We start from the raw sequence: 16,998 nt of genomic DNA on the forward strand, positions 1-16,998 counted from the left end.
CGCTAACTTTTTAAATGAATGCTTCCATAAAGTGCTTAGAGGTATCTGCATCTGATACCCCACTTGTCTGCTGACTGAGACACACCAGCTACTTCAAATGGTATTCTCTGATTCTGGTCACTTGTTTGAACTATGTGTGATTTTTGAACTATGTGTGGATTTGATGCCATCTTCCCACCCATATTGCTGTGCGATGTAAGAGCCTATGTGAGTTTTCACTTCCTGTCTGCTTAGCCAAGGCAAGCTGTATGCGTACTTAGGCCAGAGATCCATTTGACTTTAAAATAAAGAGATAAATAAAGCAATTTCTGCATCTGTAGCCCATGTAGATGGAAAATAAGATATGTGATCAAAAGATGGAAAAGAGCCACCACCAAGCTGGGTCAAGGCACAGACCATGCTTTTCTTTGGTCACACCTGGCGGGCTTAGGCCTTGGCTAAGAGAATAAATGGTGGTTGACATCATAAAGGCTGGAGGGAAAGAGAAGATGGTGAAGAAACGCCTTCCACAGGCAAAAACACGATGCAGTCAACTGATCCCTGGCACATTCGTACTTCTTTTGGAGACTTACTCTGTTTCAAGACTTTATTTTGCCATCAATCTCAATGACTTTTAGTTCCTGATTGGTCGTTTCTTTATCCTGAAGATAACATTCCATTGTCTTTCTCCTTCCAATTGCCATTGTTACAAAATGAGGAGTCACTCTGTCATTTTGTAGCAGATAATCTGCTACCTGACCCACTATTGCTTTAAACACTTTTTCCTTTGACTTCCCCTGTTCTTTTTGTTTTATGCGGATATCTTTTTATCTTGCTCGGCAGTTTGTATTTCTTAATATTCTTCTCTCATTCAATTGATGTCTTTGATCAGTATTGGAGAAATTTCATTATCTCTTCACATATTATTTCTCTTTCTCCTTTCTTTCTGGGGCTTCACATATTGGTATGTTATGCCTTTTCTATGCGTTTTTATGTGTCTTAGCCTCTTGGGTAATTTAAATTATTTATTTATGTTTCATTCTGGATAGATTCTTCTGATCTATTTTCCAATTCACTCTATCTCTCAACATCTGTCTAATGGGTCTAATTTGACAAAAAATACTTTAACTGAGGTCCTTAATCCAACTGTTGTCTATATCAGTTTTAAAATTATTAATTGGCTCTTCTTTATATTTTCCATGTTACTTTTTTTTATAGTAGGCAGTTTCTTGCCAAAAGTTTTAAAATTTTAGTTTTGACTGTTGTCTCCATGAGCATGGTAAGAACCAGTGTTTAGCAACCTGCCCCTGGTAATAGTAATAGTAATATATGATCTGGCATATTAGTGAGTTTGTTTCCATTTTTTCTTACTTACATCTTATTAATGTTATATATTATTTACTAAATAAATGTGACTGTGTGTTGGCTATTACATATGAAAGGTTATTGGTATTGAAACAAGACCTAGGATGATTTTATCTTTTTTCAAAGTAGATTTTTAATTGCTCTTGCCAGGTTCCAGATGCCTGACTACATTAGCAAGACAAAATCTCTTCTCACAATTCCAAGATGAGATTTTGGGAAGACTTGACAGGTGACTGAAACTGGACTGCAAACTCTGTGCAGCATATTTTACCACGATAGGGAAAAGTTTCACAGAATTCACACCTTACTCAGGTTCTTGACTCAAGCTCTGGCCCACTGTGCCTTGAGAGCTCACAAAAGTATCCTCTTTCTGGTTAGCAAACCCTATAATGCTCATAACAAATGTAGCCCACAATGCTAGACCCAGCATTTATCTATCTTAGTTTTGACTATGAAATTTCACACTACCGTGCGAGTCCTATATTTCTTTTCTTTTCTTTTTTTTTACAGGGGATAGCGCGAACGCAGTCTCCCACTACCACAAATTATGCAGTCGAGTTTCCCACATTTGGGGAAATCGCAGGGGTCAGCACACCCAGAGTGCAATGGGTGAGCCTCGCCCTGGGAAAACCACCTTCGTGATCATGGTATCTCCCCTGCCAGGTAAGTATGCGAGTCCTATATTTCTTAAAGGTAATTCTTATTATTCTTTACAAGTTTTATTGGCATATTATCCAGTTATCATACAATCCAATGGCTCAATCTCATCAACAAGAGTTATACGATCATTGCCTAAATCAATGTTAGAACTCTCTTCTTTTACTCACTTTTTTTTTCATTCTAAGGGGCTTCTACTCATTGTTATTAGCTTCTCATTTTCCCAAAACACCCCTGCCATGCTGCCCCAAACCCATGAATCCAGTTATTACCCCTCTACATATACCTCTCCTGAATTTCCTATATAGAAACACATACAAAAAACAAACAAAAACAATAATAAAGCGAAACAGAAAAATTCCCATCTACAAGAAAGCAGAAAATATTAAAAATGAGGACAAATTTTAATGAGATGGGTCAAAAGGAAGCTCAAATGGTAAGGTGTTCCATTTGAACCTAACTGTATCGGCAGTCATCCAGTTTCCAGTGCGCTCTGCAAGGATAGCAAGGCTGTCCATACTCCTGTCCTATGATCATAAATTAATACTATTACTGTTGTTATTAGGATTTTAGTTTTCCACATCAGGCAAGTTGATCCAAATTAACATTAGAGAAGCTATTCGGTTTGCATACTCCTTTGTCTACCCGGACCCTGAAGATTCATTTAGAAGACTTTGCCATAATAACCTTTTAAATAGACCAGTGATCTAATCTTGTAAAAATAACACATGAACTCACACCATTAGATGAGAGCACTCTCGAAAATGTAAGTTTTGACTTTTCTTCAATGAAATTTGAAAGAAGCTAGCCAGTTGGAGTTTATGTCGGCCAGTGCCAGGAAATGGAAATTTAAAACTCCATTAGTCAAGACATCTGGCTTATATTTGGATAACATCTAAAAATACAATGTGAAAGATGGAAGACATTTTATTTAAAACCAAATAGCAAAACAGTTTAAATCCAAGAACAAATGAAAAAAGAGTACCTCAAAATAAAACCTCATTCACTCTTACAGTAAGCAGAAAATACTAGTTTCAGGAGAAAATGGACAGATGCAATAGAAACTGTCTTCATAAAGTCCCCTGGTGGTGCAGGAGATAAGTGTTTGACTGTGAGCTGCAAGGCCATCAGTTCAAACCCACCAGCCACTCTATCTGTCCATTAGCTTCTGTCAAAACTACAGCCTTGGAACTAATCCCTTAGACAGGTTTGGTGTTTGGTTTGGATCAACAAATAGTCATATACTTTCATCTCCACCCCCGTCACACAAAATATTCTATACCATCAGAACACTGAGTTGTCCAAGTAGCCAATAAACATGCTGTTCTCAACAAGCACAGAACCCTGAGAGAGAGAGAGAGAGAACAAGATGTGAGGTGGGACATGGGACCCCAAATGGTAGAGAAGGGGGAGTGACAGGCCTGGTGGGAAATGATCAAGGGTAAGGTTGCTTAGAGAAGAGGTATACTCTAGCCCAGGTGGCGATGAAGCATGGTAGTAGGGCAGGAGGAAAGTCCAGGGAGATGGAGGAAAGAGCTAGGAGTCAAAGGGCATTCATGGAGGTCTAGACAAAGACATGTACATGCAAATATATATAGGAGGATGGAGAAATAGATCTATGTGTCTATATTTATAGGTCAAGTATTAAGGTGGCGGAAGGACCTTGGGCCTCTACTCAAACACTCCCTCAATGCATGAATACCTTCTTTTATTAAATTGGAACTCTATGATGCTCACTCTCCCGACACAACGGCTGGAGCCAAAGTGGGTGAACAAGTAAATGTGGTGAAGAAAGCTGATGGTGCCCGGCTATCAAAAGAGATAGTGACTGGGGTCTTAAAGGCTTGAAGAGAAACAAGCGGCCATCTAGCTCAGAAGCAACAAAGTCCACATGGAAGAACACACCAGCCTGTGTGATCGAGTGGTCCCAAAGGGATCAGTTACCAGGCATCAAAGAACAAAAAATCATATCATTCACAGCACACCTCCATGATAGGATCGCTGAAGACAAGTGGGTGCATAAGCAAATGTGGTGAAGAAAGCTGATGGTGCCCGGCTATTAAAAGAGATAGTGTCTGGGGTCTTAAAGGCTTGAAGGTGAACAAGCGGCCATCTAGCTCAGAAGCAAATAAGCCCACATGGAAGAAGCACACCGGCCAGTGCGATCACGAGGTGCCCAAGGGACCAGGTATAAGGCATCATGCAAAAAAAAAAGATATAAGTGTGTGTATGTATGTGTATATATGTGTATATGTATATATATATATCATATTAAATGAAGGGGGAAGTGCAGAGTGGAGACCCAAGGCCCAAGTGTCGACCAATGGAGATCCCCTCATAGAGGGGTTTAGGAGAGGAGATGGGTTAATTAGGGTGTGAGGTAGTATCGATGAAGAACACAGCTTTCCCCCAGATCCTGGATGCTTCCTCCCCCCAGCTACCATGATCCGAATTCTACCTTGCAGGGCTGGATAGGACAGAGGCTGTACACTGGTGCATATGAGGGTTGGAGGTACAGGGAATCCAGGGTGGATGATACCTTCAGGACCAAGGGTGTGAGGGACGATGCTGGGAGAGTGGAGGGTGAGTGGGTTGGAAAGGGGGAACTGATTGCAGGGATCCACATGTGACCTCTTCCCTGGGAGAGGGACAGCAGAGAAGGGGGGAAGGGAGACTCCGGATAGGGCAAGATATGACAAAATAACGATGTATAAATTACCAAGGGCATATGAGGGAGGGGGGAGTGGGGAGGGAGGGGGAAAAAAAAAGAGGACCTGATGCAGGGGGCTTGGGTGGAGAGCAAATGCCTTGAGAATGATTGGGGCGGGGAATGTATGGATGTGCTTTATACAATTGATGTATGTATATGTATGGATTGTGGTAAGAGTTGTATGAGTCCCTAATAAAATGTAAAAGAAGAAAAGAGAAAAAAATGATTAGGGCAAAGACTGTACAGATGTGCTTTATACAATTGATGTATGTATATGTATGAACTGTGAAAAGAATTGTATGAGCCCCAATAAATTGTTAAAAAAAAAAAAGATGTGAGGTGGGAAGTAAAAGTGTCTGCAAAAACGTTGCCTTTCTGATAAAATGGGGAACAGGTAGCAGAAATAACCAACTCTATTCTTTCCTCCTTTGACTAGATTTGACTTCAAACAGGAGGTTCGAATCTTCTAAAGACATTTTATTTATAAGAAAACTAATATTTAATACACCAAAAATAATAGATCACAAACCGAGTGGCTAAATCCTAAGGCTATCTATGTTCATCTGTTTGTAGGTAAAAAATCAATGCCCTTATGTTAAGTTACTAATTGCTGGAATTTTATGAGCTGACATGGAAAAGAGCCATAAATATCCATTAAATGAGCCCCAAATGGCACTGTTTTGACCCTAGTATGACTAGAAACGATGCTGGACATTTCTGCCACTTACCGCAATACAAGAGTCCTGGGGTTCAAGGTCAAAGTCGGTGAAGTTCAAAAGAACACGGTGGTTTTTTTCTACCTGGATGATCCAGGAACACTCTGAGTTACTCCTGTACGGACTGGGGTAATTTGGAGAATGAATCTCTCCACTGGGAACATTGAAAATCCCACCACAACCTGTGAATGAGAAGCATTCAATGAGAAGACTCTCTGATATTATCTGTAACCACAGGTCAATAATGTATTTCTCCACTCTTCCATTAGTTCATACTAAACATTTTTAAGAAGTAAATATCTTTCATGTATTTATTCCCAAAAGATGAAAAAGGATCATATCGCCACACTCAGAAAATGAATTCAAAACTTTAAATACTGATGCCAAGTATGATAAAAATAATTAGAAGTGCCAATTAAGCCATGTGTTCATAAAGGCACATATTCATAAAGCCAGGAGACACCTCTTCATGGTTTCCCCAAAACAATACTGCAAGAATTAGCGGACAGACTAGAATGCCGCTGTGACTTCTCAGGACTGTAACTCTTCACAGCGGGATAAAACCCCATCTTTCCAGGAGAGCTCATGGTTTCCAACTGCGGACCTTACAGTTGGCACAGCAACGGGTCACCATGATGACGCTAGGGCCCCCTCCTGTTCTTCAAGAACTGTTGATCGGGGTTCAAACTGTGCAGCACCACAACAAAGGTCGGAATCTCAGGGACCACTGAGTTCATGATAATGAGGCGCAAACTCCCCAGCCCAGGGGGAGGAGAGTGGCTGCCCCGCTTGTAGAACGCCATTGCTGTCACAGGAGGGTCCATGCAGACACTGGGGGATGGGTGCGGGTTTTGCTGGGTATAATCTCAACGATGAAACAAAATGGACAGAAAAAGTCAATACCTGGGACGACCTGCTCAGCTTTGTTCCTTCTCTGATTTTATCAGGTTCCTCTTGGCACATGCCGACACCTGGGATGCATCCTGCCTGGATTTTTTTCCCTTATCATATTATGGTACATGAGTATCTCTCACATAGGGACTTTCTGATCCTGAGTTTAATTCTCCCCAAATAATTGGTCAGGCTGCTTCTCTTCAATTATTTACTAGCCACATAAGTAGCCTGCAATCACCTGGCGAGATTCATTGACGGGATTATTCGGCCGAAGTCCTACTGCAAAGGACATGCCTTGAGGGGATCTACGTTGAGACCAATCTCAGATGTTTGGTTTGGGGAGAATCCGAGTGAGTGGACTAAGAAGAATGCTATAGCAATCAGGACTTGAGGGAGGCTTATTAACAGCCTTTAATTGACAAATGACCAAGCCTTGTTTGCTGAAAGTGGGAGGACTCAGAACCACTTGGTGATGACAACCAAAGATTACAGTGTTCGTTGTGGATTATAACTCAAGGTAAGGAAAAACCCAAATCCTCACCACTGGACCCATATGTCGCATCAGAATCAATGAAGAAAAGATCGAGGCAGTTAAGGATTTTATCTGGCTTGGATCCACCATCAAGGCCCCTGGAGGCAGCAGTCAAGGATGCAATGGGCTATGAATCGCACTGCTCACCCTGAAGTCGGCAGTTCAAACCTACCAGCCACTCTGAGGGAACAAGATAAGGTTTTCTACTCACATAAACATTTATATCCTTAGAAACCCAAAGGGCCAGTTCCACGCATTCCTTTGCAATGAGATGGGTCAGAATTGATTCAGTGGCAGTGAGTTTGGGTTGGTTTGAGATTTGTTTTGGGGGTTTTTTGGGCATAAGACTATGAGCAGGAAGTCACAATATAATAATACACAATAATTTTTGTGTATTTTCTTGTAAATCTAAAATATACCCCCAATAAAAACCCTCCACTGCTGTTGAGCTGAATTCTAACTCACTCATTCATTCCATCACTCACTCACTCATTCACTGCCGTTGAGGTCATTCTTGTTCATAGTGGCTCTATAGAACAGAGTAGTCCTGCCTCTTTGAATGTTCAAGACTTTACATCTTTTCACCAGCCGAAGAGTCTCCAAGAAGCAACTGGTGGGTTTACACTTCTGACCTTGAGGTTAACAGCCCAATGAGTAGCTCTTTACTCCACCAAGGCCCTTCAAGCAATCCTCTACAGGGATTCACGGCTGCAAACCTTTGTAGGAACAGACAGCCTCGTCTTGCTCCAGAAGAGTAGCTGATGACTTTGAACTGCCAATCTGGGGCTTCGCAGCCCAACAATTACCCAAGAGGTCTACCATGGTGTTACTGACCAATTTGTCAATGCGCAAACAGGAGACTGATGAGTTGGCACAAGCCCCTTACAGATTAAATATGTCAAGTCAGTTCCCTGCTTCCACTTTCAGCATGGGTTTGCCGGCTCTAGTTCTCACATATGCAGTGGCTCTTTAGGAAGTTACGGGAATATTATACGACAACGTCCTATTCACCATTTGGTAAGACAGTGTCTTCATCATCCCTTTCTACAATTAGGTGAGATTTCCCTAACAGTTCAGCGAATGCACTTTGTAATATGTACTGCCCTGATTCGCTCACCTCCAGGAACTGCATGCCAGGAGACGTTGAAGCCTCTCCCGTTGATGGAGCTGTCTGTTTTGAATCGGATGGCAAGTTCGTTTCCAGTGCTGGAAACTTGCATGGGGTTTTCAGATGATCTTTGGGAACACAGCTGGGCTATTCTCGGAGAGTGGAAATCAGGACCTCCATAGACCTAAAGTGAGGTAAAAGGTGGCGGGGGGGGGGGGGGGGGGGTGGGGGGGGCGGGGAGAGAAGACCTCTAATTAAGAGAGACATTACATAAAGACTACTATTCCCCTCGCCTATTTTTAACATCAGCTCTGGGATTCTACTGTGATTCTAGATTATCACCTCAGTTTCACTGGGTGGGGATGAACTAGATAAAAACTTGAACTGGATTTTTGAGGCTACTTCTCTGCCTTAAAAACACACTAGGCAAACTCCTGAGAAATTCCTGTTCATTTCATCCATCAGAATTATAAAACTGAACTGAGTAAATTTATCCAAAATCTCCTCTATCCTCCTTCTTCCTCGTTTTCCTCTCCTCCTGGGATTTCTTGCTTTCTTTAGCAGAGAGAGGAAAGATAATAGATGAGTCCTGGGGTCACAGTGGCTAGGAGCAGGACTGCTACCCACAAGGTCAGCAGTTTGAAACCACCAGCCACTCCACAGGCGGAAGATGAAGCGTTCTACTCCCGTAACGAGTTAGTCTCAGAAGCTCACCAGAGGCAGTTCTATCCTGTCCTATAGGGTCGCTGTGTGCCAGCACCAACTTGATTGGCAGTGAGTTTGGAGGGTTTGGGAGTTTGGTGCAGATAGTACAGTGTGGAGTCTGAGACCCTTTTCCTATCGCACCTGTAAAGGAGCACTGGTGGTGCAGCGGCTGAGCACTCAGGTAGGAAGCGAACGCTTGCCGGTTCGAGCCCACCATTGCCTTGGGAGAGGCAGAGGGGGCCTTGTGCCCCATAAAGATTCCAAGCTTGGAAAACTGAGGCAGCCATCAGTAACAGAGGCAAATAATGTTGGCACAAAAGCATTCACATATGAAAATGAAGATCACTGAAGGCTGTTGATGCCCTGGTTATATTGCTAGAATCGTCCACTTACTGGGCAGCCTGGGGGGGGGGGTGTTTTATAAATTAGGAATTAAATACTGTGTTTTTTGCCTCTTCAGACAACTCCAAGCCTGCAGTCAGAATCCACTGCCAAGAATCTGGCCAGTGTCATCAAAATGTGTCTAGAAATTCCCCCAGACTGCATCCTGTTGCCTGGATGGCTCCTTATGGATCCATGTCACCTGGATTCAGAGCTCCTAGGCTCCCCTAAACTGGTAAGTGTTAGGATTAGAGACCCAGATGCCCAACAATACATTCCTCCTAGTATATAGCCCATTGGTCTTATTCAGAGACAGCACCCTGTGGCCACTCTCAAACCATCCGAGTCTCCGGGACACCTCACCCAAGGGTTTCTCAACCTCCCTGGGGCCCTGCTGTGTGTGTGTGTGTGTGTGTGTGTGTGTGTGTGTCTGTATGTCTCAGATTCCTTGAGAGAAAGATGAAGCTTCCCAGTCCCACAAAGAGTTAGTCTTGGAAAACAGCAGGGGCAATTCTACCCTGCCTGTCACCTGCTATGAGTCAGAATTGACTTGGGAGCAGCGGGTTTGGGTTGGATTTTGGTGTGCAATAGAAAGAAAGAAGGTACGTGGTGAGAGGTGAGGGTAGAAATACACAGAATCAGGCTGGTCAAACTTGCGCGTACACGAGGGACTATTTTTGAAGACCATTCCCAGATATATTGGTGTCTGCATCCTTTACAAGCGCCCCTCCCCGACCCCTCCTTCCACTTACACATAACAGACCAGAACAACATCTCTCAGTGAGGTTTGTGCAACACAGCCCACAGTGCCTTCCCACCTCTCCTAGCTGAGCCCTTTCCCACCTCTGAGTCTCTCTCGCCCTGCTGCCAGGGCACCCTGGGTCCTTGTGGGGTCCTTGTGGATCCCAATAAGGGAATCACTCAAGTGCTCTGTGGGGTGAGCGAGTGAGAACAAGAAGCCTGCTTTTGGAGAGGAGGATGTGACTGGAATCTATAATGATTTCTTTGTCTGGTGAATTCCCCTCTAGCCAGGAGGGACTGACCCAAATGAATGCAACTGCTGTTCCACAGAGTGCTGGGGCTGTAACTGCAAAGGAATGAAGCAGGCTGGCCGCTCGCTCGGGGGTCTTTTCATTGCTCTGCGGAGCTGAGCTGGTGTTTGTGTGGCCTCCCAAGTCCCATCAAAGGCAGCCCTGGAGAAGAGCCCTGTGGGGATCCCTCCATGGACACACAGGCACATGGAAGCCCCAGCGGGCAAGGAGTCTGCCTCCCCGCTGGTTTGGTGTGCTTGAACCTTTTCAGGATGGGGTTACCCCCCCCCCCACCTCGACCCGGGAGTGGCACTCCAGCCTTCAACAATCATCTAAGCCCAACAAACAGCACATATTTGGGGTGAAAATTGTGCTCCAGGGCTTAGTTCTAACAATAAGAGCTGGCATGTCAGCAAGATAGTCTGTTTTCCCTGCTCGTGGGTCCCTCTTGAGAATCAAGGCATAATAGGTACGGGTTGGCAGGGCCAAGAAACTTCCTGAAGAACAAATGTTGGCACTTTTGACCTTCTCCGCTCTCCCATGTACAACGATGGCATTCACCAACGACCCGGGCTCCAGACCCAGCTAGGTGCCCCAAGCAAGCAATTGTCTTGGTATTATTGCACCGAGGTGGGGGTTTCCTTTCCTGTGCTATATCTGTTTGAGTTTTCTCAAAGATTGAAGGGAATGCGCATGCGCACACACAAACACACACACACACACAAACACACACACACACACACACACACACACACGAGGTTTTCCATGACAAGAACAAGAGAAAGGCACTCTGGACTTCCCGAAATAAAACTAATAGTTAGCACGTGGCTCTGAAGGAAGAACGAGATGGAAAGAATGTCAAGGTGTGGTTCATTCAGCCGATGACTAAAAGTGTCGAAGAAAAAGATTTGAGCTGAAGTTCAGAGCTGTATGCTTAAAACAGCAATGTTAGCGATGAGGGGGCGGGGGCGGGGGCGGGGGGGATAGAGCACATTCCAAAGCCTATAGTTTTAATCTGTTGGGAACAGCTGGTTCTGCTCTGTTAGTTCCATTTATCGACACAATCAAGTCAGCATTCCCGAGTGATGAGTAACCAGGCACTGCTGTTTTCTCTAACTGGCCTGGCCTTTTTTTTTTTTTTGGACACTAATTTTTGAAGGGAGAGTGAAAAACCACTCAAATCTCATGGTGTAACCTGGTGAGATCCAGATAAAGCCTCATAACGCCTAATGCCTGGTGACCATCAGGTCTCACTCAACTGCTCTCCACAAAAGAAGAAGGAGGGAATGTGGAAGCTTCGACCAAACGGGTCCAGAAAGCCAGCAGTACTTTTGAGCCACACAACCCCCGGGGATGACAAATGACAAACGTCTACTGCTAACACGCTGTGAGCCTCTCATACCTGAGGGGAAAAGAAATCTTTATCAGTATCAACCCAAACGGATCAGAACATTGCCCACCTGAGTTGGACATTTGCAAAGTCAAAATTGAAGCAAGACATCACAGACTATTCACTGAGCTTACAAAATGAGCCTTCACAAAAGATTTGAGCAAGGGCTCAAAACCTCGCCCCAAGCATTGCTTTTGCTATGACAAGGGAGGCCGTCGTCATGTCAGCTTGTGCTGTGACCTCTCCCCTGGGCCATTTCAGTCACACACAGGGACGCTCGCTGCCTGCTGCTGCCCGGGGTCCTAGAGGTTGCCCCTCTGTGCGGGAGGCCCTTTGCAGGAGACAGCCCGGCCTTGGCTTGCTTGTGTCATGGATGTGCAAAAGCTCCCAGCACAATGAGCCCATTTACATTTTGCCAAGCGGACAACAATCACATGCACTTTGAAAAATGAACATGAAGAGCTGAGAACATTGCACATCGCTGTGGAAATTTTATTTATTACTAGCCCTCTGTAAGTGTTAAGGGGATTGACACAACCAGGGAGTAGCCTTGTTGGCAAGGAGACTCTCTGAACATGCCGCATGTGCGTGTTATTTCTATTCCACACAGTGAGTGTGAAATTTGGGCAACGTCTTGCTCTCTCGTCTTTAAAAAAAAAAGAAAGAAAGAAAGAAAGAAAGGTTTGTCCTTGGAGCTGACTTGGCCGGAGCACTTACATAAAGACAGAGCTGGAAGTTGACCCAAGATGCTATCGGTCTGTACGCCTAAAATGACACAGCGCTGTCCTCTTTCTGAAAGAAGTGACTCGGTTTATAATTCCTCAAGACTGCATCCACTCAGTGAGGACATGATTACAGAACTCCACCCCCCACCCCCCAGCCCCCAAGGAAACAAGTCTGTGATTTAATAAAGTTTCTGTTATAGCTTCCCATAAAATTCATCATATGAACTGTTCACTAATGGCTGGGATTACTTCTCAGCCCTTTGATTTACTATCTATGTGGTGATGGGGCGGGGGAGGGGACCGTTAATCTCTCTGAGCATTAGTTTCCATAACTGTTAAATGGGGACAAACTTGAACTCTGATCTCACAGGATTATTTCACATTCAGATGTGAAGATGGAACTCCCAAAAAATAACCCTTTAAAAATAAAAATAGACATATGGGATGGCAGTCTGCAATCTGAAATGTGGTTGCTTTCATTTATTCAAAAAATATTTTGCGTATGCTACTCGATGGGTACTCTCTGATATTAGGTATTTAACATTAAAACAAATAAGTCAGGCAGTCAGTGTGAAAATAAATAAATAAATAAAAGAGGCAGCGGGAGAGAAGAAAGGAGAGGCGACAGTAGGAGAAGGAAACAGCAAAAAAAAAAAAAAAAGAACAACAACAACAAAAATAAAACACAGTCAAAATCCTTACCTCCAGGGAGTCGTAGATGCAGCTTGCATGCTGCTCCACATCGAAGTCGTGGATGGTGAGCTGAATGCTGCTTCCCATGGCTGTGCTAATGTACCAGATGCACTCTCTGTTGGCAGGGTACTGGTTCGGGTAGCCGGGGCTACTGAAGAAACCCATGTCCCCAGACAGCTCCCCACCACACCCTGTGACAATAGAAAGGCACCATTTGCTCAATGTACAGATCAGTAAAGAGTAGGGGGGGGGGACTTAAAAATTCAAATAATAAAAAGATAACAAAATTAGAGTCCATTTTGGAGAAAACCCAAAGCATTCTAATACAGTCACGCTTGTATACTACTTAGAAAACAATGAGAAAAAATTTAACAACAACCTTTTCAAAAAGTATTGGTTATTGACAGTGGTCTACTCCTCAGTTATTAATCTCATGGTGTCATATTTTTGGCACGTTCTTTTCAAATAAAATGTCATTAAAATTTTTATATTTTCCTTGGTATATTTACATTAGAATTACATGGTTTGAAGTCTGTGTTGGACAACTTAGAGCCCCAGGTCTTCGGTTTCTTTACATCTAAAAAACTGAGTTTGAGAGAATTTATTTCTAAAGCTATTTCATCCTAATAACTAGAATGCTAAGTGTTAAACAATCTTTAGCTTTGTACTGATGACTGTAAGAAATGGCATAATAGATAAATCTTGACTAAAAGCTTGATCCACGAAAAATACATTAGAAAGTAGGAATACTTTAAAATTAAAAACCCTCATTCCATGAAAGACATGGGACAAGGGTTAAGTGAGTAAGACAAATCACAGACTAGGAGAAGATATTGGTATCCAAAATATACAAAGCTCTTCTGAAATGGGCAAAAAGAGCCAAAGAAACACCATAGAAGATGTGCTTACTCCATGTAGTTTGAGAATGATGAGGGTAATGAATGTACACGTGTGCTGTATACAATTGATGTAAGAATGGATTGTGATAAGAGTTGTATGAGCCCCCAATAAAATGATTTTTAAAAAATATTTGCTCACACATTGCCATTGCATGGATTCCATGAGACACAATAGAACTTTTCCTTGGGGTGTCTAAAACTCTAAATCTCTACAGGAGCAGACAGCCTCATCTTTCTTTCACAAAGAAGATATAGGGATGACAAACAATCATATGAAAAGATGCTCAACATCATGTATCTATAGGAGCTACAAATTAAAACAAGAAAATACTAATGCACACTAATTAGAATGGTTCAAATATAAAACCTGACACTATCAAATACTGGCAAAAATGTGGAGCAACCAAAACTCAAATTTAACATATGACCTGCAGTCACACCCCTATTTATCTGAATGTGGTGAAGAAAGCTGATGGTGCCTGGCTATTAAAAGATAGTGTCTGGGATCTTAAAGGCCTGAAGTTAAACAAGCAGCCATCTAGTGGAGAAGCAACAAGCCTACATGGAAGAAGTATGCCAGCCTGTGCAATCATAAGGTGTACACAGGATAAAGTCGCAGGCATCAGAAGATTTAAACAAATAAAAGCATATTGTTGAGAATGGGAGGGCTAAAGCAGAGACCCAAAACCAATCTGTAGACAATGACCCTCACAGAAGGGTCACAAAGAAGGGACGAGTCAGTTAGGGCATGGTATCGCTCTGATTAAACACACAATATTCCTATGGTTCCTTGAGGCTTCCTCAACCCCCACTATCATGACCAAGTCTTGCCTTTCAGTTCAGGCTGGACAGGAGCATGTACGCTGGTACAGATAAGAGCTCACGACACATGGAATCCAGGTCTGATAAACCCCTCAGGAACAGAAATGGGACCAGAGACACCAGGATGGTAGGGAGAAGGTGGGGGGAGAAGGGGAAGAAAGGGGAACTGATGACAATGAGCCACACATACACCCCGCCAAGGGGGAGGAACAACAGAAACTAGGAAAAGGGAGAGAGGGGTTGATATAAGATCCAAAAATTCTACCTTACACATCTGGCTAGACCAGAGGATGTACACTGTACAGATAGGAACTGGAAACACAGGGAATCCAGGGCAGATGATCCCTTCAGGACCAGTGGTGCAAGTGGCAATAGCGGGAGGGTGGAAGGAGGGTAGATTGGAAAGGGGGAACCAATGACAAGGATCTACAAATAACCTACTCCCTGGGGGACAGACAACAGAAAAGTGCGTGAAGGGAGACGTTGGACAGTGCAAGCTATTATAAAATAATAATTTATAAGTTATCAAGGGTTCATGTGGGAGGAGGCAGTACGAAGGGATGGGAAAAAATGAGGAGCTGATGCTAGGGGCTTAAGTAGAGAGCAAATGTTTTGAGAATGATGAGGGCAATGAATGCACAAATGTGCTTGACATACAATGGTTGTATGCATGGATTGTGATAAGAGTTGTATGAGTGCCTAATAAAAATGATTAAAAATATATATGAAAATAATAATTTATAATTTATAAAAGGGCCATGTGGGTGGGAGGGGGGAAAGGAAGGAAAAAAGAGGAGCTGATACCAAGGGCTCAAATAGAAAGTAAATATATAGAAAATAATGATGGCAACATATGTAAAAATATGCTGGATACAATTGATGTGTGGACTGTCATAAGAGCTATAAGAGTCCCTGTTAAAATGATTTGTTAATAATAAATGAATGGTACTGTATCATTGCTGGTGTAGCTATCCATATAATTTGGGGGTACAAAATGGCGAATACCAGCCCATTTCATTTCACTGGTGCCTAGAATATTGATAGGCATGCATTTTTGATGAGTTGCAATCTTTCTAGATTCATGTCATACATTCAAATAATTAATCCAATTATTAATTGATGTTGGTAGTGCTTTCTTCTCATTTTGAGTGGTGTCTCATCAGCAACTGAAAGCCCTGAGGGCTTTAACCGATCCTCGTCAGTTGACTCTTCTTGAGAAGGCAGCAACCTCCTGTAGGCGGCCTTCAGGCAGGTGGAGGGACAACCCCTTGTCCCTGCTTCTTCCTACCCAACAGAGGTACATCAATAGCCTAATTTTCTTTGGCACTAATTTCTAATCTACACAAGCCCAGCATGTAGCCAACGCTACCACAGTCTCCTCAGTAAGGCTTCTTTTCCCTGGATTTTGAGAACCTTGAACCAGGGTGTGATTTGCAGCAAGGCAAAACACAAACCATGTCACAATGGTTTTTCTGTTGTTGTTTTATGTGAACAAACAAAATTTGCTTGGTTGTTTGTCTGTGTGTCTGTTTGGCTTTTCCTGCGCTCTCCTTTAGTAAGAAGAGAGAAGGGTTCACAACACATTAGATAACTTGAAGTCATTGGATTTGGAATTGTGTGATTGTGAATATGAAGAAGCAGGACAGGGGTTGTGCCTCTCCATGCCTGAAGGCCCCCTACAGCAGGTTGGAGGAGAATCAGGCAAACCCTTAGCCAGCCATAAAGACTAGCTGGGCATGCCCCAATTCAAACCCTAGCCAGGTAGGTGGTGTACCTGGGCAGCCCAAACTAGGCCCTGGTGGGCTTAATTCACCCAATGGGGTTAACCAATGCCTTTGACCACACCTCCCAGCCAGAGGCCTCAAATACTTTGACCTCAAAATCTCCTGAGCTTCTCCCCCCTTGGCTCCTGTCCTGTGCCCAATTGGCCATGCCGTGGTCTCTCTGGCCTCAGGCTACCATGGGTGGGATGCAGTCGCACAAAGGGTTGCCTGTATTTAGTGACTAAAACCTGAAACTTCTGTCCTATATAAAAATCCACGTGGATCACAAACCAGCCTTTGGCGTGAATTCTTTCTCAGGGCAATCCAAGAACCGTGGCATTTCCCACCCAAGAAATCTAACAAATACACATGCAAGGCTTCGAGTTGGCAGCAGGAGTGGAACTTTTAAAGCCATAAATGAAAATATCTGTAGACGGTATAGCCAAGAGAGCCCAGTGGGGCAGGTCTGCATTCAAACACGTGGTCGTCAGTAGTCAGCGTTGGACTCAACAGCAACTCACAACAGCAACGGTCTAAAAGGGATGGCAATGACCTAGAACAGTGACCGTCTGAGGAGGACATCAGCCCGGAGTAAACAACGGAATGACGGATGGATTGTTCCAACCTG

At 43.5% G+C, this 16,998-nt stretch overlaps 1 protein-coding gene, 1 long non-coding RNA gene and 1 other non-coding gene across 3 annotated transcripts in view; 1 reads left to right on the forward strand and 2 right to left on the reverse strand.

The window, feature by feature from the left end:
* The window catches only part of CUBN (cubilin), a 306,910-nt gene that overhangs the window by 155,760 nt on the left and 134,152 nt on the right, over window positions 1–16,998 (reverse strand). The window contains exons 29-31 of the mRNA XM_075552448.1: window positions 12,896–13,077; window positions 7,971–8,145; window positions 5,440–5,609 (exon numbers count right to left, since the gene is read on the reverse strand). Of these exons, the coding sequence (XP_075408563.1) occupies window positions 5,440–5,609; window positions 7,971–8,145; window positions 12,896–13,077 (527 nt within the window). The remainder of the gene's footprint in view (window positions 1–5,439; window positions 5,610–7,970; window positions 8,146–12,895; window positions 13,078–16,998) is intronic.
* On the forward strand, window positions 1,811–13,865 carry LOC142450487 (uncharacterized). The gene is made up of 4 exons (XR_012784944.1): window positions 1,811–2,007; window positions 7,977–8,155; window positions 9,127–9,282; window positions 11,238–13,865. It is a non-coding gene; the product is annotated as an uncharacterized LOC142450487 (long non-coding RNA).
* LOC142452111 (U1 spliceosomal RNA) lies at window positions 1,852–2,015 on the reverse strand. The gene has a single exon (XR_012785162.1). It is a non-coding gene; the product is annotated as a U1 spliceosomal RNA (small nuclear RNA).

Source organism: Tenrec ecaudatus, chromosome 6 (genome assembly GCF_050624435.1).
Source record: "Tenrec ecaudatus isolate mTenEca1 chromosome 6, mTenEca1.hap1, whole genome shotgun sequence".
Taxonomy (NCBI): domain Eukaryota; kingdom Metazoa; phylum Chordata; class Mammalia; order Afrosoricida; family Tenrecidae; genus Tenrec; species Tenrec ecaudatus.